Genomic DNA, 25,995 nt, shown 5'->3' with positions numbered 1-25,995 from the left:
AGAAAAAAATCTTTTTAGGTAAGTCTCGAAAGTGCCCTGGAAAAGGTTGAAAATTTCAGAAGTGATCTTTTGACAAAGTTTACCAAAAATCCACGAAAAAATTGGAATACAGATCTCGACGAGCTTACTCGAAAAATATAGTCTGTTGGCCCCCGACCAAGATTTTCCAAACATTTGGTTTCAAAATAAAATTTTGAAAAATTTTAAAAACGGCTATATGTATTTAATTTAGGTGATTTTGGAAAAATGGTTGGAATTTTCGAAAAAATCAAGCCGAAAAAACTTCTGCGAGTCGAAATCAACCAAAAAATTCTCTTTGGGTAATTTTTTAAAGTGCACGGGAAAAGCTAAATAATTTCACAACTGAATAATTGATCTTTTGACAAAGTTTCGCAAAAATCCACAAAAAAATTTTGAATCCAGATTTCGACGAGTTTACTCGAAAAACATTACCTGAATGAGAGAATCATTAAGACAGTTTAGTTAGCTAGCGTTATAGCACCTACATGATATTCAATCACAGGTATAAAATTTGACAACAATCGCTCCGGTAGTTTCGGAGACTATCTGTCTAATAAGACTGCGTAGAGATAGACAGACAGACAGACAGACGGAAGTGCACATCATCTGCAACATTTTAAAATTTCACAAATGTATGGATGTACAAAACTTTTACACATCCTAGTTACAAGGACAAAAATTCATAGAATACATTTTCAGGACGAAAGTTTGGACTGAAAATACTTTATAATACTAATCAAAGGTCGAAGTACTGGTAAAAGCGTGCGGACGAGTCGACTTGCGAAGGAGGGGAGGAAACTGGGCTAGTCGTAGTCGTATTGTGTGATTCTTTATTAATTTAACAGTGTTTCGGTTTGTATTCTACCGAAAGTGGATTTTAATATCAGTTATGTTACATGCCTCTAAACAAACATAACAACTGTACCTAATCTAAAAAAATATTTTCATATATATTTCAGAACTCAAATGAATGCGAATACGTGACAGATTGTGATGACAACATGTTCTTCTCGTAGAATTTCTACTCTAGAAGGTATTGAAACTAGCGAAGTTCATGTTTCCGAAACAGCCGACTTTTTCACTTATCGAAGTAAATACGTATTGTGGATTTATTAAGTAAATTGTAGCGGAAGTTGGAATTTTGCTAAATGCACTTAATTTGATTAATAGTCGTAGAAATAGATTATTAACCTTTGAATTGTTACTCGATTAGAACAGCGAACTTTGAATACAAGTAAAACCGCTAAATTCAAATTTTTAAATCGATGTCGATTTCTGTAAAATAACCATAGTAATTCTATTGTTGCCAAAACCGTAAACTCATTGGCTGACTGAACCTAGAAAAGTAACGCGAAAAGTCTAGTGCTTACCTGAATGATTTGACAGAAAATTTATAAGTTTATTTGCAAGTGATCTTTAATCAAGTAAGAAAAAAGAATAGGTAGCAATTGAGATCCTTGTCGAAAATCAAACAAAATTAACGTACACGTTGGTGTTTTAAATAAAATTTCGAAAAAAGGTGTTTTAAAATTTGTTTATAGTAAAATAATGGATTCATCAATATTTACAAGAAAATGTTTTACGAAATGTACTGACAGTGTTAGAATTAATGGTAATTAGTACTCCTAAGAACTTCAATCACTTATCAGTAGGGTATTAATGGCAGCTGCCAGGTTAGACTTTTAAATATGGCTATGAAATACGTGTGAAGAGTAAACAAGAACAGTCTAACTTGTCATAAAATCGTAAAAAAGTTCAACAGTCTCAACAGTAACTTTGACGTTTAAGTGTCAACATAAAATGACACAATGACAGAAGCCCCAAAACCTAGAAACCTAGAAACTAAAAAAGTGTACTAAAGGATTAGCAAAAAAATATCTAAAAAACAATTTTATATACAAGTGTTCTTTTCTTGTTCACCACCATATACATTTCTTATAACAACTTGGTTAAAATTGAACGCAATGTAACATAGGTATGATATTTGGAGCAGCCTGTAGGATACAGATGTAAATAAAGTAGAACAGAAATTGAACAAAAAACAATATCCATTAAGTAAAAAGCGTGTTTGTTTGGTCAAAAATTCGTTGTGGATCGTTTTGTTGTCAGAGTTTGATGTTTGTGATTAACTGTGTTTTTCTCGTTGCAGTCGAGTTCCAGTACAGAGTCAGATTCGCTGCCATTTGCCAATGAAAACGCCGGAACAATTCGAACTCGCGCAGGCGGCAACAACCGGCCAGCGGATTACTCATCGCCGGCAAAACCGCGCTCCGGCCTGCCGCCCCATCCGTCCCCGACGCCCAACCGACAACCAAGTGCCAGAAATCAGAGATCCGAACCTGCCGATGTTCTTAATGATATAGGTAACATGCTCGCCAACTTAACTGACGAATTAGACGCGATGTTGGAAGAAGAGAAAAGGCAACAGTAACTGGAAGAATAAGACTGAGCCTCTTTTTTCTAATTTTAGTTGTCGAAAGCCTCGACCACGAAAACGACCCCTGCGGGGTCGCGTTCGTTGTTAACGTGTTTATTTTATAGAACTGACTATTTAGTAGTAATTTTCCGTTACTAGTTTCCTAAGTTATTGTGTAAATAGAATTCCTTATTTCCGATTACAAACAAAGTTTGTAAATATTTTTAGATAGAATTTTTATATTGTAAAGATTGTAAAACTCATTTTTCTTAAGGTGTAATTCTAGCTTTCGCTCGTATTTCAGCTGGTACTGTTCGCCTAATTTCTATTTCGATTTGATAGACGGGGTTGGTCCCGAACGAGGTGTCCAGGGGGTGATTCTTTTACTTTTTCGATTGAGTCTGGCAAAAATGTAACCTTCCGAATGAGGCAATACTTTTTAAGCAATTAGTCATGAGTTGGGGAGTATATATAAATCAAAAATGTTATATTCGGTTGCTATATTGCGTGTTTGATTTATCAGTATGTGTTTGTTGAATGTAAATAGATAGATCTTGTACTGAAGACATCAAATAGGAAAGCAAGTAATAACTATCAAATTAGAAAATAATTTTGTACAAAGCCATCATTTTAGTATACGGAAATAGCGACTTAGTCTAAATCAGTTTTGGTGTTTTAATACCTTTACACCAATTTGCAATGTTAGTCTCATTTGTTAAAACAAATGGTTAAAAAAGACTGGTAGATCGATTACAAAATTTTCAATTTATTGTCATGTATTTTGTGCCATATCCATTAGCACATTTTAATTTTAATTAAATTTAGTTGCCTTGTGAAAACTGATATTTTTACTGTACATGACATGTAATTGATCCAAAAACGTTTCTAACTGTGTTCAATCTAATAATTTCCAATTTATATGTTTGTAATAAAATGTTATTTAATGTGCTACTTAAAGAAATATTTTATTTCAGGCGCGTTCTCATCATAGATATTTGTTACATTATTTCCATTACATTGCATTATTAATTAATATAGCTGTTAATTCCATTGTCCCTTAAAGATATTCCTTATTTTTATTTTATGGTTTACTGTTAACAATTATAATTATAGAAGATTAAATATAAAGTAAATCAAATTAAATGCTTTCTACTTATTTAGTCCGACTTTTTCTCAAACAGAACTACTTCAACACCCAGTATTAAGAACGACGTTAAAATTCCCACCAACAAAAAAATCAACGCTGGCAAACTTTGCTCCATCCCCAATGGAATAAATTCAGTGGACGCATAACATTCAGGTCGTATTACTTTCCAAGAATTTAGCAATTTGTTGACTAGGCCATCTTCGTTTAACTTCAACAAACTGAAACAACCGTACAGTCGAAAATGAAACGAAATAGAATTGGCTACATGACAATTTATATGGGTGGTACCACTGATACCACATCTGTCAATATCCAAATATTTCATTGCCACTCAAATTCACTTTATTTTCGACGGTTCTACTCACCTAATACGGAACAACTCAGAAAACTGTGAAGATTTTTTTGTCACTAGTCCTGTCATAACAGGAGGAATCATCTGCATTTGTGAAAGATGACAAATTTGCTCTTGCGCAAAGTATTTTCCAATAATGCTGTAAGCCGTGAAGACATCAGTGTGGTACGCAAAACCACCGCAACCCACTTTTTTAAATCCATCCCTAGAAGAGTAAATGTTCAAAGATTTATTATTATTAATTATTTTTGTATGGTATAGATTCTGAATGTCAGTAGTCTTGGGACTAGTCATCCATTTCAGTGTGTATGAGTGATTATCCATTGCTACCAAATAATTTGATCGTGTGAGCTCTTCTATGGTGTGCTTAGTATCAACTTCTTCACTGAGTAATAGTGAGACCATGCTCGACGTGTAGTAGTTGAATAACAGTAAAGACATTATTAATAAACTGAAGAATATTATTTTACATCCAATGTCTCGCTTATCGGGTGAAGGATCTACAAGTGTATGTTAATTAATTGCATAGAATGTTAGATCTTATAGAACCATCTCCGTCTTGGCATAGTGTTGAGAAAACTGCCATTGCAGAAAAAATCCAAGACGTTTCGTCGGCTTTACTCAGGTGTAGGGCGATTTTAAGACATATTGTAATCACCAAAGACAACAGCAACGTAAACTTCCAAGTAGCAAGTGAAAATGGCTTTAAAAAAGAAACGGTTGATTTTTTGGGTTGTAGAAAAAAGAAACTTGTCCTAGCAAGAAACGTATTTTAGTTGTATGTGACTATGTGAGAGGCGAGAGATGTACTAATTACTTGAATTTGAAAAGTGGTACTAGAATATCAAACTGGTCAACTTTGGAAGGAGTAAGCAATATACCGCTGATGATAATGTCGTTGTTATCGGTTAAAAAAAATCCGCTGCTTTTGGTATTTTCATGATCCGCATTATTTCGTTTTGGTAATGGAGTCAAAATGTATCTGGAAATTCAAAGTGATAGTATTTTTTTCTTGGGATCAGGTTTTGGAGGTAAACTTAAAAATAACCAACAGTCCAACAAAACACAGGCAGACGAAAACAGAAGACCTAATTATAAGTGTTTCTTACGAGAAATTATGAAGCTCTTGTAGTAACAAAAATAAACTGTAATGAAACTTATCCACTACTAATTGTGGTTCTACTACAATGTCCAACAACTTTTGAGGTTTGTAACGTGTAAAAGCCTGAAACGATAAACACATGGTATTGTTAAATTGCAAACTTGTTCAAATTCAGTTACCCTTATTTTGATGTCTGTCAGCTTCTTTTGTTCTTCATGGTACGTATTATTCGTTAAATAAAAGTATTTCGTTGTCCAAACTCCGTTTTGATGAATAACGTAATTTGTACCGTTATAACAATTTAAGAACTGATATTTATCCTCACTTTTTAAAATAACGGTAACCTTACAACCAACTGTGAAGGTATTTTTTTCAAAAATTTTAACCAAATTGTTTAAATTGTGAAACGAATCTAATACCAACACAAAGTTTACACTTTCAAAGTTTTGCAAAATATTGTAAAACAGTTTCTGAAAAATCTATTTTAGTAAAAACATACATAAATATACTGCACGTTACCATCTTCCAAAGATTTAGGGTCTCATCAGTTAACACTGTTAAGATACATGGGGAATTAATTATAGTGTTGTTGGTAAATTTTTCACTTAAAAATGCTATTTTGATATTTTTCTTGTGGAAAGCTGAAGCTAATTCAATATTTTCTGGAAATATAAAAAGTAATTTGAATAATGTAGACATCGTGGACTCTAAGATCAACACAGGTGTAAAACTGCGTAGAAGCACAAAATCACCTTCAGAGGCGCCCGTCATCGTTTCTCTGTCATAGTGAACTTTTATAGCGTAAGGGTACCTGTTCAGATTAGTGCCTAATAGATTCATTCGCATTGGTGCTAGTGTGTTGACCAGTTCACTTAAGTTATGTTTCCCCGTGTTGTTTGCGATTTAAAAAAACGAAATAAATTAAAAAAAAAACATCCCCTGTACATGTTGCGCTACTGACTGACAGTCCGCTGTCAGATTCTGATGACTCACCATGTTGAACTTAAAATGATCCGTCTCTAATACTGCCCTCTCTACATAACATCTCTCTCTTTCTTTCTCGATCTCTCTCTATATTAATTTAAAACTGACATTTTAATAAATGAAGTCGGTTAGCGTTTGGATTAGTGGCCTTGATTTTTAGGTGTAGAGTGCGTCCAAAACATTCCACATATTTGAATAAACAAAAATTGCATTTCGCCTGATTTTTTTAAGACAAAAAACTTAAAACTGGTTCAAAATAGTAAATTTTTGTAGGGAAATTTGAATTCTGCAATTATGCTCCTCCCCTTGGTCTGAAAACGAATGAAATATTCATCACAACTCAGATCGGGGCGGGTGTAGGTGGGATTTAATCTTTGGCTTTCTGTTTTACTTTAGACATATAGTTTTCTTCGAACAACACAATTACTGAAAAACTTGTTTCAAACGGTAATTTCTTGAAGAAAAATAAAAATTTTGCAATTGAGCTCCGCCCCCGGTTCACGACGAATTAAAAACATCATCACAATTGAGTTAGGGCGGGTGGGCGGGTTTGCATTTTGCTTTGATTTTCTTAATATACAGGGTGTTATTGAAAGGTACGTACAACAAAATTGACAGTTCTTCGCGAAGTCTAAGAAGTCTGAAAAACTTATGTTGTATTATCAAAGTTATAAGGGGAGAATGAACCTTTATCCAATCTTTTTAGACGCTACTGAAGGATAAATAGGTAAAATTAATTTATTTTAGTAAATCCTAGCAACTGTAACAATAAAACTTTTGTCAAGACTAAATGTTGCTATAGAAACAAGAGATGATTTTTTTGACTAGAGACGTACAACGAATTTGGACATAATAATTTTTATCTCGAAAAAGAGAACACTTTTATTCCCGATTTTATTTTGTACGTACCTTTCAATAACACGCTGTATATCATAGTCTTCTTTTCACAACAAAATAACTTAAAACTTGTTCTAAATGGTAAATTTTTGTAGGCAAATATGGATTTTGCAATCACGAGCCGCCCCTGGGTCTGACAACAAATGAAAAATTCATCAGAATTGAGATGAGGGTGGGTGGGTGGGGCTTATATATTCAATATGTTATAATCGTAAATTTTTGTAGAGGAATATGGATTTTCGCTTGATTAACGCTACTTTCAACGAAAGAAAAATTTTCTGAAATGTTTTTTTTTATTCTTTTTCTATAGAAGAGAGATTTTTTTTAGGAAAAATTCGTCATTTTTACAGTGTCATTGTTGACCTTATTAGCACACTAAAACTTTTCTAAAAAGCTAACTTTGTCCATTTTGATTTTGTGCTATTTTAATTTATTGTGATAACACTAATAACCTCTACACGTAAAAAATTGTTCGAAGGTTATTTTACTCTTATTTTCACAGCACATTCCTCCCCCTTTCAGTATAATCCAATAAATCCCGCTTCTTTGAAAAATTATAAAAGTAGATTTTGCCATTTTTACCATATGGAATATATTTAAACCAGATAACCGACGGGAAAAATGTGTTCTCAATTTCTCAGTACGTGCGTAAATTCGACTGTTTATGTTTATGCTTCGAAAAAATTCGACAAGGGGAAAACATCTGTTCTCAATATCTCAGAAATGCATAACTTTTGTTGTATATGTTATATGTTTATACTTTGAAAGAATTCGACTATTAGTACGTTCCGATAATAAGCATCTGCCTTAAAATAAAATGAAATTGAATTGTTTTTGTCTCCCCAAAATAGGGGGAGGAATAATTTAATTAATTCAGTTACAAATGGGACAAAACGGACCGAATATAATTTTAGCTGTTGTTACGATTACTATTTTATTATTATTTAATATGAGCGGGGTGACATTACTGTATTCTTAAATTTTTGGAGACAATGGAGTGAACAGTGCGCTACCAATGAACCATGCTTAGTACTATGTGTCTAAAAACAATAAACAAACAAACACAATCAAGGTAGATTCGTAAACCACAAGTATAGGAGTAGTTTATTTTATAACATTTAGATAACACTAGTTACGCAATATAATTAGCGAACGTCAGCAGTTTGTTGGTGGGGAGAAGTAGCCAAATTTTGGTTGTCATCAAAATGATGTTCTTAATATACATAGAAAATTTGAGTTCTGAGCTATGCGCTGGCTGACTCTTGTTTTACTACAAAATGTTGTTATTCAGTTTAAATTTTTTTGTATGTCTAGGATAAAGAAATCTGGGCGGATTCATATACTATAAGTACAGGAGTATGTTATTTATTTTTTAAATAGAATTTACCACCCAAAATTTTGGGATGGCATCATCAAATTGTAGGTGGGGATGCTCAGACAAATTTTTGTTAATATTTTACCATCTGCATGATATTCTTACAACATCTATAAAAATTGATGCAGACGATAGACAGACAGACGGAAATGGCAGATTTATTTTTTCATACTCTACGGGTGATAAAACGTACGAAAACATGAAACTAGTCATTCGCCGGCCCTATTAAAATACTTTCTTTGTTAGGTTAGGCTCTGAAACTAAAAGAAAAATCTACAATGTTAAACGAATAATTATATTTTAGTTGACATTTAGCAGTCCTGTACATAATTTCTAAAAAAAAAATATATAATACTTGCTGGATCTACATCTATTTTTTATAACAACTTGTGTGTGAAGTTAGAAGTACTTTAGATAATGGAGAAAATTGTTTATGGTTTTTGGTTAGTTTCTAGCGTCTGATATTTTTTGACAGCAGCCGGTTTAAAAACAACACTAAAATATTACTTAGCCCGTTTTTACTTATCATTAGGCAAATGATCTCTGAAACTACTGCGCTGATTGTTATTAAATTTTGGATGTGTCTAGGAATATCGTGAAGATGGTAACACACAAAAATTTGTCTAATCATCCCTTCCACAAAATGGTGACCTAATATGCCAAATAATGGGTTTCTAGACCTGTAACTATCAACTCTATTATCACCCTTATGCGTATAGTTTTTTGAAAAAAATCCAAATTGCGCAACAAAATTTTACAATTTAACTTAGAAACCAACAAAATAATTGGCTGATATACTGGATATTCTGCAGATACTGTATTAAAGTTATCATGATTATAAGAAATCGGTAATTACAATTCTTCTATTATTCTTATTTTATAAATTTAATAATGTTTTATAAAAAATAATAATAATTAGCTGGTAATAATATCAACTTATAATATAAAATTTCCACTCTTAGACAGATATAACTACCGACTTACGTTTTTTTGATGACAAGCCAATGAGATAACAATGATTCATTTCATTGTAAGTAAAATAATCTGTAACTACGTCTAGTTTTATAAATTTCTGTGATTCACTGCTATTGGTGAAAGACACAATAACACAACAAAACCACGTTAATTTCATTATAAAAAAATACGATAGTGTGTTAAATATAATACATTTTAATATTGAAAAGAATGAGTTCAACAAACCGCGACCACAATGATTTTAAGTTTCTTGTATATAGTTTATACTTTGGAAAACCCGGCGCCTCCACCATTTTCGTTTAATATATTATTAGGACAGTACTTAATAACATTGTAGCGGCACGATTGATGCTAAGTGATTTCATACCACCGATTACGTTAATGCAAGCAGTGCATTCTGTTTGAATTTTCTCTCAATGGATAATGCATACATTGCATTTAGAAAGAAGAACGTAATCGGTGGTACGAAATCACTTGGCATAAATCGTGCCGCTACAATGTTATTACTGTCATAATAAAATATTAAACAAAAATGGTTGATGCACTGAGTTTTCCAAGTTTATAAAAGATCACAAGAAACTTAAAACTGGCTATAAATTATGTTTTTTGTTCATCTTCAAAAGTTTTAAATAATAATCAATATTTCTGGTCTAATCATTTAAGTTTAGTGTCATTTATGGAAAGAGATCTTGTTTCTGCAGTAAATACACGATACTTTTGTTGCTAGGATTTACTAATACCTACATTATACGACATTTATACGATAAGAAAAGGTCACAATTCTGACGTCTGACTCGAACTCTTCTCAGCCTTATTTAACGCTTGCAATTTTATTTCGTTCAGCCTCTTAGAAATTTCATCAAAATCTTCTTTATATTCTTCTACTTGCACCCTAAGCGCTTCCGCTTGTTGTAAAGATTCCTCCATATCCATCAAAAGTTTGGGTTTCAAAAGCAAGCCATAATCTTCTTTCATTTGGATAATCAAATTACGGAGTCTGTTTCTTTCAGCCCTAATTCCAGTAACTTGTTCTCGTGCATCGAGGTAATCGGCAGTAATCTCGTCGAGTCTATCGCGATAATCCCCAATTCCGTTGTCTATAGCCTTTAGTTTTTCCCTATTATGGGCCAAGACTTGCATCACATGTCGACACTGCGCTCTTAGCTCGTCTAATTCGAGTTCTTTTTCCTCTAGTTTATCCTGCAGATTTCTATTATCAGATTTTAACTGTTCGTAGTCTGCAAGGTGGAGATTTGGCCCTAGATTATCCAAAGAATCCAACATGTCTTGTTTTTCATTATAATTGTTAACTAGTTTTATATAAGTCAGACGCATATTACTGAGGGCGTCGATGACAGTTTTTTGGCGCTTTACATAACGTTCAACAATTTTTTCCGCTTTGAGTTTGCCCTCTTCATCTTTTGCATTTATTAGTTCCTTACTGAACTCAAATTCTTTCTTTTGTAGGTTCTCCAAACAGAGTTTAACTTCTTCTTTTCGGAATTGATGATGATTTATCAACCCTGCTATTTCTCGTTCTAGAGTTGATTGTTGCGATAACGATTGTTCACTTTTAGCGTCTAATTCGCCCAGCAACTGATGGTATTTTTTCAAATTTTCGTCATAAGTTTGTTTGTCTGTCATTAGCGCATAAAACATTCGACGTTTCAAGTAATACGCTGCTAACCGTGTTTGATAATAGTGGTTTTTTGTATACGCAGTTCTATATTTGTTTGTATACAATGCGTGAAGTTCGTAATAAAGATTTCGATCGACTGTTTCATATTCACGGTAGGACAGTTTTACAGATTTTTCTGGTGTGGAATAGAGTTCAGAGTCTGATGAACCTGCGGTAGAAGTTGGGGGAGAAATCACCGGGTGCTCGGATGAGAGATCTATTTCACCCAAAAAACTGGGTCCATGACGGGCGTCAGGAACAAGTGAGATATCTGCAGACACAGACCCAGGCTCGTCAACTGCTTCATCTGCATCTTTTTCCTTTTGACCATCATCTTCAGTTAGCAACTCCGCTGAGTCACTTTTTATAAGATTTGCAAAATCTTTAATATCCACACTCTCACCTACAGATGGATTTATGCTTTCACTTTTTTCTGTTTCTCCAGCAAGGCTAATCTTTAAACTTTTATCTTCTGTCACCGCTTCCATGATCTCACCTTCCTCAGCTGCATTTTGACTGTTATCTTCTGTCATCCCTTCCATGACCTCACCTTCTTCAGCTGCATTTTGGGTTTTATCTTCGGTCACTCCTTCCACGACGTCACTTCCTCTCTCCACTTTTTCTTCTATTTCTGCGGACTCTTTAGTTTCCTGTGGTAGCTCGGCTGGTGTTTCGTCTGTATCTTCTTCATTTGGTGCTGTTTCTGCCGCCAGATTAGCTTGTTCAGTTTCACTTTCATCTTTTATAGTCGATTTTGGCTCAGTTTCCTCAGTTGATGTGCGTTCACTTTTCTCGTTTGCGTTTTCTAATGAAGAGATGTCTCCAGGATTGTCAGTCGTTGCAACAATTTCTGTATTTACTTCTAAAGACATACTTTATAAAAATAAAAACATAACAAAACCGTTGAAAAAAAATCAAATGTCAAATAATTATAATATTATTAAATTTAATTTTATTTCTAGGAGACGCCGACAGATTTTGATCCCGGTAATGCGTTTCGTGCAAAATTATAGTGCTGTTTTAAAATTTACATTTTATTTAAAATAATATTAATATACGCTGCTTGACATAAAAATAAAAAATAATACTACATTTTTTCCATGTGAGCCACAGTTCTACTTTCTTGATGCATAAAACCTCCTCAGTTAAACCAACTTCTTATTAACCAGTGTTCAAGTTTAGGTCACTACCCAATGTGCTAATACTGGAAGTCGTGGAATCAGATGAAAACTCTTGCATTTTCATTTTCTTTTCAATTTTCTTCATACTTTCGTTCGAGCTCATGTTTTTTCTTATTTTGTTAATCTTTTCGGTTATCACATTACATACACTTTTAACTTGTTGCAGTTCTTCCTTTAAAGATACGCTTAAATTGATTGTCTCACACATATTTTGCAAGAGTTTCGGTTGACTAAGTATTCCCGCCTTTTTCTTCAATTGCTCAGTAGCAGACCGATATAAGTCTCTTTCTTGTTTAAGCCCATTTAGTTGTTCCCTTACATCTTCGTACTCACCAGTGAGGTTCTCCAGCCTGTCGGTCATAACCTCTAAGTCTCTGTCCAACGCAGCGACCTTTTCCCTTCGATGAGCCAAGATTTGAACCGCATTTTCACATTTGTACCTCACCCTGGCAAGTTCGAGATCTTTTTCTTCAAGCTTGTCTAAAAGATTCCTATTGTCGAACTTTAACTGCTCATAATCAATGAGACGCAGATTAGGTCCTAGGTTATCAAGAGCATCCAACGATTCCTGTGTCTCCGTCACTTTGTTTCGGATTTTTATATAATCTAGGCGAATTTTTTTCAGATTGTTCAGCTGAACCTTTTGACGTTTCAAATAACGGTCAATAACTTTTTCGTCATGGCCGGCAGAATCTAATATTTCTTTTCCTACCTCATATTCGTTGCGCTGCAATTTTTCGAAGCAAGTTTGTGCTTCGTTTTCTTTGTGAGCAAGTGTTGACCTCAATTTGTTCACCTCTTGCTCCAAGTCCGCTTGTGCTAACCTAAATTGAGTTGTGAAGTCTTCAAAATCATCCAACTGTTTCTCGTATTTCTTCAAAACGTCAAGTGGTAGTTTACCTTCTTGAATAACATGAAACATTTTTTTCTGTGTGTAATAATTTACCAATCTTTTGAGTAGGTAGGTGTTTTTCCGTTTTTCCTCGTGAAATTGTTTGTCGAGGTTGTTATACATTTCATAACATTCTTCTCTAGTAAATTCGTTAAACACCAAAAGTTCTTCTTCTTCTAACTCTTCTTCTTCATCAGATACTTCTTCATCTTCTTCACCCCCTTCTTCGTCATCAGTTTTCGCCATTGTCGAAGCAGCGGAAAGTGTTTCTACTGACCTACGTGGCATCAATGGCTCAAAGTCGCCTGTAATGGTCAACCGTGGAGCTTCTAACTGAAGGCTGGGCATTGCAGTTCCTCTAAACCTCTTAGACTTTCTCTTCTTCTTTTTTTCCGATCGTTCTTGTGAAACTGCCATGGCTGCTGCCCCCTCCTCATCTTCTTCCTCTTCTGCTTCTTCGTCTTCTATTAGTTTAAAATAAATCTCTTCAAGATCCGTAGGGGTTCCTAATGATAGTTCAAAATTATCCTCTGTATATTCCATAGGTTGTTCACTTTCCTCCTTCACTTCTTCAGCATCTTGTTTTTCTACGATAGTTTTCTCGGGCGATTCTTCATCCTCTTTCTCTTCTGTTTGACTTTCGTCTTGATCTTTAACGTCATTTAGTGCGTCATCTGCTGGCTGGACTTGATCAGGTTGGGTATCTTCTTGAACTGGATCATCAATAATATTTAGTTCTAAATCGACTTCACCACTTTCTGTGGGAATTTCCTCTGCTTCTGACGTTACAGCCTGAGCAGCTTCACCCTCCACGAGATTTTCTGTTGTCTCATCTGGTTTTTCAGTTTCAGCGGTTTGTGTCTCATCAGGTTTTTCAGTTTCAGAGGTTTGTGTCTCAACTGGTTTTTCAGTTTCAGCTGTTTCTGTTTCAACTGGTTCTGCTTGCACATTTTCTGAGGACATGTATAAAATAAAGTTTTACACAAAAAACAAAAATTGTAATGTAGAAATTAACTCTTGTTAATACTGTTTGACGTATAATTACCCAGCAACCATATCATTAAAAATTGGTAGCGTGATGAGTTGTAGTGATGTGTAGTTTTTAATAATCCATGCCGTTGTATATAACTGTCATTTGATAGAATTGTTAAAAAGCCTTAATTTTATTATCCGAAAAAATGAGGTTAAGTTATCATTCCGTTGCTAGCTATATATATCATCGATTAAATTTTAAGTTCATCATAGACCTTGTGGTGTCCCATTTTGAATTCAAGTTTCGCGCTAAAAAAACAACGAACACGAAATCGAATTTCAATAATTTGAAATTAAGAAAATTGTTCAACATCAGTTATCATATGCATATAATTGTTAGTGAATAAAAAATGGTTTGTTTTAATTGTTTTGTGTTTCATTTAGGGGCGGTTTTCCGACCGTAAGGTTCACTACTTTGCATTTGAACGCATTTCGCCATAAAAAAACAACGATGTAAGTTTCCATTTTCGTTGACGATCACAGTTCAAATTCTGAATTTTTCGCGGGTTTTAAAATTTTGTTGACATATCAAATTATGGCGGGACGTTTGAGTTATCACAACATTTACAATAAGTCAAGGCCAACTGGACGACTTTTGCAGTTGAACGCCTAATAGTTTTTCTACTGTTTATAAATTGCTAATAATTTCAGTTAGCAAAAGACCATTAAATGTAAAATGCCGTAAGCAGTACCATAAATAAAAAAAAACTTGATTGAATCCAACGCCACTAACTCTACCAGTTTATAAACATTCAGTTAGGCTTTTTCTTTTCCTAGATGTCTGAGATACGATGAATCGAGCCAACTTAAAGGACCTTGTGCTCGAAAATATATTGAAGATCACTGTCGTTCATTACTTCAAAGTTAGAATGTCCTGCAGATCTTCGATTTCTATTTTCAAACTACTAACTGTGTCCTAATTTATCTACCATCTGAAAAGCTTCAGGTGGGTTATCCAAAAGAAAACAAATAATACGCCAACTACAAAAACTGATAAAAAAAACCTGCTGAAATATTACAGAAATACATGTCAAAATAGCAGTTCCACACGAATATTTTAACTTAGATCTGGTAAATTTTCTTTCAGTTCGGTAAAAAGTTTACAGATACATGCTTAGAAGAACTTTTGCAGCGATGATACTGTACCAGACTGCTGAGCAAAACGGCTTTAAAAACTTGGCGAAAAATGAATCAATTGAAAAAGTCATTACAAACATTTATCTTCAGCAGTTTTAGCAATAATTGGATTTAAATAGAAAACAACAGCTACTGATATTTTTTTACTTTTGTCACTCAGCATAATCAAGTGTTATCTATGTTTAATATTTTATTCGAAAACATATACACTGCTTTACATATAAATAAAAAATAATACTATGTACATTTTTCCAAAATATGAACTACAGTTCTGTGTTTTTTCTGATGTGTAAAATTCATCAGCTAAACCAAAACATTCTTGTCCTTATTCACCAGTGTTCAGTTTAGGTTACTATTCGATGTACTAAAACTAAAAGTGTCCAAAAACATATCGGAACTAGGTGGACTCTCGCCCATTTTCATTTTGTATTCAATCTTCTTCATTCTCTCGACTGAACTCATGTTTTTTCTTATTCTCTCAACCTTTCCGTTTAACACTTTACATTCACTTTTAATTTCTTCTAATTCATTTGCTAGAGATACGCTTAGTTTGAGTGTCTCACACATATTTCGCCACAGCTTCGGTTGGGAAAGTATACCCGCATTCTTTTTAATGTTTTCAATACCAAACCGGTATAAGTCTCTATTCTGTTTAAGTTCATTTAGTTGTTGCCTGACATCTTCTCGTTCTCCAGTAAGCCGCTCTAGCGTCTCTTTCATATCGTCTAGGTCTGCTTCCAACGCAGACACTTTTTCTCTTCGATGAGCCAAGGCTTGAGCCGTATGCTGACACTTGCTTCTCACTCTAGTAAGCTCCAGATCTTTTTCGTCAAGTTTATCCATAAGATTTTTGTTGTCGTGCTTTAACTGCTCATAATCCACAAGACGGAGATTAGGCCCGAGGTTGTCAAGAGAATCCAACGATTCCTGTATCTTCGTTACTTTATTGCGGATTTTTATGTAACCTAGACGAGTCTTTTTGAGGATATTCAGCTGAATCTTTTGACGTTTCAAATAACGATCAATAAGTCTTTCGTCATGGTTGGCTGAATCTACTATTTCTTTTCCTACCTCGTACTCCTTGCGCTGCAAATTTTCGAAGCGAGCTTGTGCTTCGTTTTCTTTTTGAAGAAGTTTTGCTTTCAGATTGTTCACCTCTTGCTCTATGTCCATGTGTTCTAACAGTCTGTCAGTTGTCAGTTGTTCAAAATCATCCAACTGTTTCTTGTATTTCGTCAAAGCGTCAGGTTTTAGTTTACCTTCTTTTACCACATGAAACATTTTTTTGTGTGTGTAATAATTTACTAATTTTTTAAGTAGAAAGTTATTTTTCAGTTTTTCCTCGTGGTATTGTTCGTGGAGGTTGTTATACATTTCGTAACATTCTTCTCTAGTATATTCCATAAAAATCGAAGGTTCTTCATCTTTTTTTTCTGTATCTTCTTCTTCCTTCGTTCTATCTTCTTTGTCTTCTTGGTCATCTAGTTTCCTGTCCACTGATGAAATGACAGAAACTGTCTCTAACGTTGACCTACTTGCTCCCAAAGGCAGAAAGTCGCCGCTAATAGTCGGCCCTCGAGTTTCTAATTGAAGGCTGGAGAGTGTACTTCGTCTAAACACCTTGGATTTTTTCCTTTCCGTTTTTTCCAATGTTACTTTTAGCCCCACCTCATCTTCCTCTTCTTCTTCTTCTCCTTCTTCTTGTTCTTGTTCTATTAATTTAAGATACATTTCTGCAAGGCCCGTTGAGGTTGGTGCTGTTGGTTCAAAATCTCCTGAAGTCGTTTCGTCTCTTGTTTCTTCCGTAGATCCTTCATTTTCTTCCTTTACTTCTTCAGCATCTTGTTTTTCTACGATATTTTCATCAGAAGTTTCTTCATTCTCTTTCTGGTCTATTTGAAGGTGTTCTTGAACTTCAGCGTCATCCTTTATACCGTCTTCTGACTGGACCTGATCAAGTTGTAATGTATTTTCTTGAATTTCTGCGGCTTCTGAAGCTACAACGTCAACAGATTCAGATTCCGTTGGATTTTCTGTGGTATCATATCGTATTTCAGTTTCGGCGGAATCTGGTTGAATTGGTTCTGCTTGCGTATTTTCTAAGGACATGTTTAAAATACAGTTTTTTGCAAAAGACAAAAACTGTAGTATACAAATTAACTTTCGTTAATATTGTTTGACGTATTATTACCCAGCAACTGATAATATTAAAAATAGGTACTGTGATGAACTTTGCTCTACTTTTTAAACTACCCGAAGACCATCTTGTTGTTTCTGAATTTACTCTAGTTCTTTCCTATCTAGTTGCTTAAATCTAACTTAAACCAAATAATTTCAATTACCAAAAGTACCACTGAAACTAACATTCCCAGAAATAGTGCCAGAAATGCCATAAAAACTTGATTGTATGCAACTGCAATAACTCTAGCACTCGATAAACACTGCGGCTTTTTTGCCTCCCAGATCTGCGAGATACGTTGAATCAAGCCAACTTGTTTCATTTGACGCAAAGTTATTTGAAACAATTCTTTGTACTGAGATTTTTTTTGTACCATCATTCCAGCTTCAACTTGAGGAATCATTGGAATTTCAGTTACGTCACAAATGGCGTCTTGGTCAAAAGTTCTGGCTATAATGGGATACCCAGTATCTAACTGTGTATGATAGGCAAAACCACCTCTACCGACTTTAGCTATACCTTCCTCTGCTTCGTAAATGTTCAAATTTTGAGCACCCGGAGGAAAAACCTTATGTTTGAAAATGTATTGAACATCACTGTCGTTCATTATCTCAAACCAAGTAAGCGTGTACGGCAAATCTTCGATTCCTATTTCCAAACTACTGTGTCCTAACTCATCCAGCGTATGGAAAGCTTCAGGGGGTTTGCTCAACAGAGAAGAAATAATACTGGAAGTGTAGTAGTTGTAGAGCAAAATTGAGAAAATTTGGAGAACGAGAAAGACAATGCGACCTGCGTTGCCTGGTGGAAATGCAGAAGAATCTAAAAAGAATCACTAATATAAGGTAAAAAAACACAAGTTTGTAAACCTTGCTGAAATATCACAGAAACGGTTGTCAAAATAGCAGTTGCCCACGAATATTTTGACTTAGATCTAGTGAATTTTCGTTCAGTTCGATAAAAAAGTTTCAAACAAATGCTGATAACAAGTACTGCAGCCACGATACTGTACCAGACTTTTGAGGAAAACGGTTTTAAAAATTCAGCCGAAAATGGATCATAGGACCCTGGATTCCTGAAGATGTAGCATGGTCTAAACAAATACCGTTTTAGAAATATTCACCAAAAAAGTGTATCGACTACCTAAAGTGATACGAGGGCATTATATAATCGTAAACGTCCACCCGAGGCGGTCTTTGCGAAGCCCCCGTACAGGTAATATCAATTTCATTGTCATACAAGAGCTTCCCCACACCTCCGTCAGTACCATTTTGGTAATTTCCAAACCACTTATCTTCAACTATAACGCTATGCCTGGAACGTACTACTTAACTTAAGTGATTCTTCAATTGTGTCGAAATTACGAAAACTGGTGGACATCTTCCAAAAGAAGAAACATTGTATAATGAAACTTGCTCATGGTATCAAATTCGGTCTGTCTTGCATTTAACATGTACTCTTCAAAAGTCCCTGTATAATTTGCCACCAGCACTACACTCCCGGAACGTAATTGTACAGAAGTCATATTTTTTCGTTGAGTGTAGAAAGTCAGATTTTTATTAAAAAGTGTCATATGTGACCCATTCCAGAAACCATATTTCGTAATGACTGGCTTACTTCCAACTTGAAAACCTGGATTGTATATGTTGAAAATGTGAAACTGTGTCTTGTTTTCGTTTGACACTGCTAATTTTGTATTTGAATCCATTCTGAAACTATCATTTTTGAAAAAAGTTCGCCAGTTTGAGAATTCTGAATGATTTAGAAATATTAACCAGGGGTACCATTTTCTCATAGAGTGTTGATTTACCTGGTGAAAGTAAAGTGGTTACTGAAATAATATACAATGATTGACTCGTTTGTTACCTGCGTAAGGAAAAAATCGCTGTATATTTTACAGGATAGATCTAAAACGTAACCCTGGGTTGTCACAGTCGTTTTTTCCATTAAGGATAACTTTATAGTTTTATTAGATTTTGGTAAACTGCATCTAATCCCTGTGTGAGACAACATTTGTGTAAATGTGTTATGTTCTAAAACTGATTATTATTTTTATGCGAATAGAAATTATAGTATAGTCGTGTACCATATTTTTTCCAGCACGTTAGAATGTAACAGAGTTTTATATTAAAATGCTTTAAATAACTCAAAATCAAAGGAAATGTGTATTCCGATTGTAAACTATTCATTACGACTAGGTAAAACACCAGTAAAAGAAGAATGGAATTAAGTTTCATCTTGGAGTTATCATTAGAAAACAATTACGTCTTGGTGTACAATACTTTTAGAAATAATAGTCATTCCACGAGACAGTTTTAATCAAATAATAAAGACGAAGAGACTTCAAACCGAATAACCAAACAAAGACTTGTGTTGGTTATTTTATTACCAACATTCTGCCGATAATCAGACTTTCATTAATTTGTGAAAAGATTATTAATTTCTTCACAAAGGTTCCATTTTCAGAAGTTACAATGGTCGTCTCAATCAATGTTTGGAACTAATCAATTAATTGTATTTCCAACTCAAACAGTCGTAGATAATACTTGATAATGACAAAACAGATTCTCAAGCCTCTGCTAATTTTTTGAAATATTGAAGCTTTACTACATTTATTAAGTATCAAGATAAAATGTTGTATTAAAACAAATTGCTAATCATTATTATTATTATTATTAAGAACTGACGAGGTATGCAACCAAACTTACTTCCAGATCTAAAATTGTACAAAATGAAATAAATAATTTCAAACAATTCTGCAATACAGCTTTAAAGTAGGAATGCAAGGGGTTTTACTAGAATCCACACACATCTATCATCTTTTCCCTGTTATTACTGCAGAAATGTATTTTACGATTTGTTATTTGAAAATACCGCCACAAACTCGGCATTGGCAGCCTTGCCGCAGACTTGTCCTGTCACTGGTAACAGTTCTGATCGGGTGTTTTGGTGTTTTGACATTGATGTATCTACGTTTGTTTCTCTGTTTTATGTTTTGGACTTTATTTTCACAAATCTGATTATGTACGATCCGATAGGCAATCGAAACCTGTGGATATTACTTTTGGTCTACATAAGTATGCTTTGTCGTCCCCCACAAATCGATATTCATCTAACCAAAAATTTTACAGCTTCAGTCGCGGCGTATCATGTAGACCTTATCGACAATGGACCCATTGTAAAAGGAGCAAATATAACATTTAAAGCCACACTATATGACGACGATAATAACTTAGCTAGTGGTTCCTTTAAATACGGTTGGGTGGATACTGCTGTACCTGTCCATTCGAGGGAGGTGTGTCACGTTATTATTAATCAGTTTGTGACAATAGCTGCAATGGGCGTTTTTATTTTAGTATGAGACAAAGAATCCTGAAGACACGTGGACCATTTTATATAATGATACAGTTTATCCGGCTGGTCGATACGTGGTTCAAGTGCAAGTCTACAAATATTATATATTGTTTTGGACTGAAGTGGCCTCCAGTAGAGTAGATTTTCATATCAATGGTAGGTGGTTACATTGTGGTGTAGATACATAATGGTGAATATTTAATTTTTTTGAACTATAACCTGGTAATGGGTAATTTGATGTGTGTATGAGGCGTGCATACTGAGTATCAATTTTCATTGTAATTGGAAGGTGTAAATAATACGCACCTGTCGTTATTTGTAGTAGATATTGCGTCGTGAGTGTGTGGTATCAAATTATATTCTGTCTGTGTACACATTTGATATCGAACATTTTATTACCTAATCTGTGTAAGATGAGTCAGTGCTATTGAGATTTGTACTCATTTGAGCACTTAACTTGTTGTTACTTATTGTTACATTTTATTATCAACAACAGTACGTTAAAACTGTCATCGACCGTAACCTCGTTTTAAAATTTTTATCACTACCATTAGGAAATCGAATTTACAACAGGGAAAATAACTTTTACACAAGCAAAACTATGCAGTCTGGATGCTTAGTCCTTATCCAGAATGATCGTGAACGAATTATAAATGATAAGTTTGTATTTTTAAAATTTATGTGTACATGACATGAATATAAACTTTAATTTGAAAATAAGAGGTGGCTACTTTGAGATACACGAATTTTATTTTTTAGTTTAAAGTAATTTTTTTTGGGTTTAGTGCAAAGTTACAGGTTTTTAAAATTTTGTGTGGTGGTGATGAAAAAACTCGGAAGTTCAGTGAAGAATTTACAAAAATCTGAGAGAAACTGTTTTTACTTCCCACACGTAAGCTAAGAAAGTATTGTAATAGGCTCTGACGAATTTTTTGTCCTGGTTCCTAGAATGTAAAAAATTAGGTCTCTTCCGTTTCGTCTATCTGTCTGCCATCTTTGCATAATTAATGTTATTTAGATTTTTAAAAATAACATACTTGTATATTTGTGGTTTATGAATCCGTCTTGATGTTTCATCCTAGATTTTTGGAAACAAAAATTAAAATTGAAATAATAATGTCTTTATTAAAGTCAAAATATAGCATAAATTAATTCAAAATACGTCGAATGATTTTAACAGGAATATTAATGGAAAATTAGTGATAAAACTACAAATTCATTGTAATATTTTTAATGAAAATTTGGGTTCTTAGAACAAAACTCCATAGCCGTTGTATCAGCAGCTGAGATTGCTACTGAAAACGTTTCGGTTTTGCAGTTTCAAAATTAAATCATAAAATGTTGTTATACAGTTTTCACTTTTTTTTTTAAATCAGGATGTCAAGGGTAAAAACTGAACACGAACTCATAAACCACAACTGTAGGTGTATATATATTATGCAATTTCAATTTTTTTTTCAAAAATCTGGATGTCTTCTGAGTAAGAGTTCAACACGGATTTATCAGGTGTATGTTATTCTTTAAAATTTAAATAGCATTTATTCGGCAAAATTTTTTGTGAGGGTATAAATAAATTAACCTTTTACCATGCTTATGACAATCTTAAAGCATTTTGAAGAATTCATTGCATACGGTTTTGCAGGCAGATACATATGTGGAAAAGAACTAATATGTAATAAATTATTAATATGAAGTCAGTCAAGAAAAACATACATATTAAAAAACAGCATGTATAAAAAGAATAAAATAACCGGGAACATATTTCGTTTCGAAGTTTCGTGTCATTTTTAAATTGTCAATATTCCTCAATTTTTTCGGTTTTCGGCATTGGATAAATTTATCAAATAAAGATTCATTATTGTTAAAAAATCACTCTGTTCTTTGGTTTAAAATATTATCGAAGTCAACATTTTATGTATTCAAAGCAGGAAATTTTAATCCTTGTTCACCTTATTTTTTATTTTTATTTTATTCAATTGTGTTTCCCAACAGACCAGATGCCCAATTACAGGGAAACAGGACGTACAGAACACCCAGAGGCAGGGCAGGAATCGAACCCACGACCTAAGGTGTAGCGGGCAAGCACGAAACTAACTAACCCATCCTGGGTCCTATTATCTCAAAGTCTTTGGGGATTATGAAAACCCGCAGCGATGAGGCAGAGCAGTCTAACATCCCTCGCTGCTGGGTACAAACAATATTTTTGCGTGCGATAGTAACTTTCGACAATTACCATTGAGTAAAATTTGTATTTTTTTATTGAATACAGAAATTGACTTCGTTGATGTGTCCTCATTGGCATAATTTATATTTAAATAAATATAAATAAATAAAAATTTGTCAAACACAATAATTTCATTATATTCAAATATATAAATTGAGTGACTACACTTGCAAAATACCACGTGTTTCTTTTATTTGATACAACCCCTTAACTTTTTTATTTTTAAAGAAAAACGTATAATTCTTTGAGCAAATTTGTATCATTTTAAAAGATCATTTATGTGAATAAATTACATGAGTGTCAATTTTTCAAGCAACTAGATTGTCATTGATACATATGAATTTTTCGTTTATTTTATTAAGTATTGATTTTAGAATATGGGTTGCTTTTAATTTTTTAGAAAAAATCAATCTTTCCATTTATGAAAAAATATACCTAGTGTTTCATAAAAAAATAAAAATATGAGGTTGCCATCACATAGATCTTTTAAAATGATACAAATTTGCTTAAAGAACTAGAGGTTTCTCTTTACGAATAAAAAAGTTACCGGGGTTGTAGCAAATAAAAGAAACACCCTGTATAATTATTAGGTTTATAATAAATCAAGTTTAATTCTATTTAACGTACTCAGGGACGAGAGAAGTTCTGTCTAAATAATTTTTGGACCATTTTTTTACGTTTCTAGCAATCAGCTGCCACCACATTTGATTTCTATGAGTAAAATTAATACGCAATATTTAAAGATAATATCTTATTTTTAAACAATTTTCCACTGGGGAGGTGGTATTTGTTCAAATCCAATCACTTATCGCTTTGATAAATATTAGAACTAAGAATAGGGTATTCCCAAATTTTTTCAGATTAGTTTTATCGTGACAATGTATTTGTTACTGTGTTTTATACTGTATAGAATTTTCTCAGCAAAAGGGGGTAAAACTGAAGCATGTGTATATTTAATCAATGTTTGCATTCACTTTTCAGAAACCTTAAACGGTGAAATATTGCTCATTCAGAAAAATCAAACCAGAAACAGCGTTTACGTATCAAACGCAGACACTGTAATTCACAATGTTTCACTCAAACCAACGGACGCTGATTTCATCAAACGAGCTCCTACGGTCTTAACGTACTGGTTTGTGGACTGCACTTACTATGGTTTCCGACGCGATTTCATCTTCCCTTTCAACTACACCCAAGCAGAACAGGAACATTTCGTCGAGGCGTTGGTAGTAGCTGATTTCACCCCTTTGCCTCCTCCCACTACCACAACTCCATCAACTACAACATCCACTACAACAACAACTAAACCTACGACTACTTCTAAGACGACGACAACTAGTACAACCACCACACCTAAACCTACTACAACAAAATCGTCAACAGTTGCACCCACTACAACACCGCCTGTCAACAAAACAGTTGGGAAGCGAGACGTGAAACAACAAACGGTGAGCAACCAAACGTCAAAAATTATGGTTAATGTTAACGGAACGCTCCAACCCTATCAGGGAATATTTCCTTTTGTCTGTAACAGTACCCAAGTCGTCACGGACCCGAGGAAGACCTACGGGTATTTTGCGAAGAAAATCAAAGTTAAAGGTGAGACACTAAATTTTTATTAACTTTGTCACTGATTCGTGTTTTTCTAGCTCCTGTGTCCAAAGTCAATGTTACTGGTAACAATTGGCTCCAACATGGAGATTTACTGTCCTTAAATGTCAAGTGTCGCGGATCTAAAAATTTGCAGTATTGCGTCAGGTACGAAAAAGGTGTCTATAATGTCACAGGCAAAGAAAATTGCTCGTATTCTCGAGAATTAGAAAAGTGCGAATTTCCTATTCAACGCTATTTTACTGAGTCAATGGAATATACAATTATTATTATAATTGAAAACGAAGTTAGTAAAGTAGTTACTCCAGTCGCTGTTACTGTATACAAAGGTTTGATTTTTTGTATTAGGAAAGGCGTGGATTAATCGTTTGAATTTTAGTGAAGAAACAACCGCAGTTGTCTGTAATTGTCGTTCCTGTGGCGTTTAGTCTAGTCGCTGTGGTGCTAATCGTGTTCGGGGTGGCATATTATCTCCAGAATCGATCCAGGTAAACTAACCTTACTATAATTTTTGTTGTTGTCAAAGTACATACTCCTGTACTTGTGGTTTATGAATCCGCTTTCAGATTCGTGGTTGAAGTAGCCGATTTCAACTTCGGTCAGAACTACAGCGACATGGAATACAAGACTTTCAAAGAGAGATTGCGTGATTCGATCGCGAATGCGTTTTTTACGAGAGCTCCTAGCCCTGGTTCGTCGGAAGTGCCCGTCTGGCCGCCGGGACGAAAATACGGAAGTATGACGAGTTAAGTGATTCTTACACTGATCTGTAAACAATAGTGAGATTCGCCTAAGATTGGAATATACGCAACAGTATGGCGTTTTCTGTCGTAGGATATTTTGTCAATTTTCTGACAAATTGTTTTGTGATTGTATTTATTTGTAAGTTGTTATTCCGCTTGATTGAGTCACTGTCCAGTTTTTTGTATTATATTTTTATAGGGAGTGCACTTGTCATAATCACAGTCTGTTATATAAGGTGATATAGTTTATACTCTGCTTGCGATTATAGTGAGGGCAAGAGATTAGTGAGGTCGAATTTTCTAATATCGTTTAGCCATCCATTTTATGTTATATATTTACATATCTAGTTTTTGTGTTGTTATTATTATATTGCATTATATTTTCTACTATACTCATGAAGAGAAGGAAAGCAGAATAAAATAGTTTAACAGATATTCAGTGTTTTTGTTTTAATGCTTTGGAATCGAAGAATTAAAAAAACATTTTAAGATAAGATGGTGTCCCATAAAAAACTGGTAACAGACAAACTGAGCTATATTAAGGGACCTTGAGACACTGACTTCCCAAAACGGCATTCGGGTTGTATTATCAACCCGGCAGAAGATGCGCAAAGAGAATATCACACAGGTACATTACAATTTTGCGAGACCGCAGCTTTTATGGCAAAGCTCCTCTGTAATTGTTCCTCGGAATG

The 25,995-nt window shown here is 34.1% G+C and overlaps 7 protein-coding genes across 9 annotated transcripts in view; 2 read left to right on the top strand and 5 right to left on the bottom strand.

Annotated features, from left to right (window-relative positions):
* The window catches only part of LOC135135550 (caskin-1), a 77,286-nt gene extending 73,808 nt beyond the window's left edge, over positions 1-3,478 (top strand). Inside the window, exon 10 of the mRNA XM_064064632.1 lies at positions 2,171-3,478. Coding sequence (XP_063920702.1) covers positions 2,171-2,452 — 282 coding nt within the window. The 3' untranslated portion in view covers positions 2,453-3,478. The remainder of the gene's footprint in view (positions 1-2,170) is intronic.
* A 116-nt stretch (positions 3,479-3,594) lies between these two features.
* On the bottom strand, positions 3,595-5,884 carry LOC135135629 (ionotropic receptor 75a-like). The gene is made up of 6 exons (XM_064064721.1): positions 5,791-5,884; positions 5,218-5,450; positions 5,046-5,161; positions 4,818-4,918; positions 3,950-4,436; positions 3,595-3,802 (listed from the first exon to the last, which is right to left on the bottom strand). Exons 1-6 carry the CDS (start codon positions 5,882-5,884, stop codon positions 3,595-3,597), a joined length of 1,239 nt encoding a protein of 412 aa, XP_063920791.1.
* A 4,159-nt stretch (positions 5,885-10,043) lies between these two features.
* On the bottom strand, positions 10,044-11,819 carry LOC135135628 (uncharacterized). Its single transcript, XM_064064720.1, has one exon. It carries the CDS (start codon positions 11,817-11,819, stop codon positions 10,044-10,046), a length of 1,776 nt encoding a protein of 591 aa, XP_063920790.1.
* A 190-nt stretch (positions 11,820-12,009) lies between these two features.
* LOC135135169 (coiled-coil domain-containing protein 96-like) lies at positions 12,010-14,035 on the bottom strand. Its single transcript, XM_064064166.1, has one exon. It carries the CDS (start codon positions 13,981-13,983, stop codon positions 12,109-12,111), a length of 1,875 nt encoding a protein of 624 aa, XP_063920236.1. The 5' UTR covers positions 13,984-14,035; the 3' UTR covers positions 12,010-12,108.
* A 1,365-nt stretch (positions 14,036-15,400) lies between these two features.
* Positions 15,401-17,353, bottom strand: LOC135134966 (golgin subfamily A member 6-like protein 22). The gene has a single exon (XM_064063883.1). It carries the CDS (start codon positions 17,296-17,298, stop codon positions 15,529-15,531), a length of 1,770 nt encoding a protein of 589 aa, XP_063919953.1. The 5' UTR covers positions 17,299-17,353; the 3' UTR covers positions 15,401-15,528.
* Positions 17,354-17,489: 136 nt separating this feature from the next.
* LOC135135627 (ionotropic receptor 75a-like) lies at positions 17,490-18,893 on the bottom strand. The gene is made up of 4 exons (XM_064064719.1): positions 18,733-18,893; positions 18,512-18,682; positions 18,238-18,461; positions 17,490-18,190 (listed from the first exon to the last, which is right to left on the bottom strand). Exons 1-4 carry the CDS (start codon positions 18,891-18,893, stop codon positions 17,490-17,492), a joined length of 1,257 nt encoding a protein of 418 aa, XP_063920789.1.
* A 1,389-nt stretch (positions 18,894-20,282) lies between these two features.
* On the top strand, positions 20,283-25,735 carry LOC135135010 (uncharacterized). 3 transcript variants are annotated; one of them, XM_064063944.1, is made up of 8 exons: positions 20,283-20,445; positions 20,500-20,663; positions 20,725-20,878; positions 23,928-24,394; positions 24,455-24,545; positions 24,596-24,886; positions 24,937-25,045; positions 25,124-25,735. In XM_064063944.1, exons 1-8 carry the CDS (start codon positions 20,391-20,393, stop codon positions 25,305-25,307), a joined length of 1,515 nt encoding a protein of 504 aa, XP_063920014.1. In that variant the 5' UTR covers positions 20,283-20,390; the 3' UTR covers positions 25,308-25,735. The 3 variants fall into 3 exon arrangements, with proteins under 3 accessions (XP_063920014.1, XP_063920013.1, XP_063920015.1); XM_064063943.1 differs by having other exon boundaries at positions 23,928-24,545; XM_064063945.1 differs by lacking the exons at positions 20,283-20,445; positions 20,500-20,663; positions 20,725-20,878 and adding an exon at positions 23,459-23,876 and having other exon boundaries at positions 23,928-24,545.
* Positions 25,736-25,995: the final 260 nt, after the last annotated feature.

Source organism: Zophobas morio, unplaced genomic scaffold, assembly GCF_036711695.1.
Source record: "Zophobas morio isolate AGI-343-1 ecotype UQ-CSIRO unplaced genomic scaffold, CSIRO_AGI_Zmor_V1 ptg000024l, whole genome shotgun sequence".
NCBI classification, from domain to species: domain Eukaryota; kingdom Metazoa; phylum Arthropoda; class Insecta; order Coleoptera; family Tenebrionidae; genus Zophobas; species Zophobas morio.
Note: the sequence above shows the minus strand (reverse complement) of the source record. Positions and strands in the feature narration are given on the sequence as shown.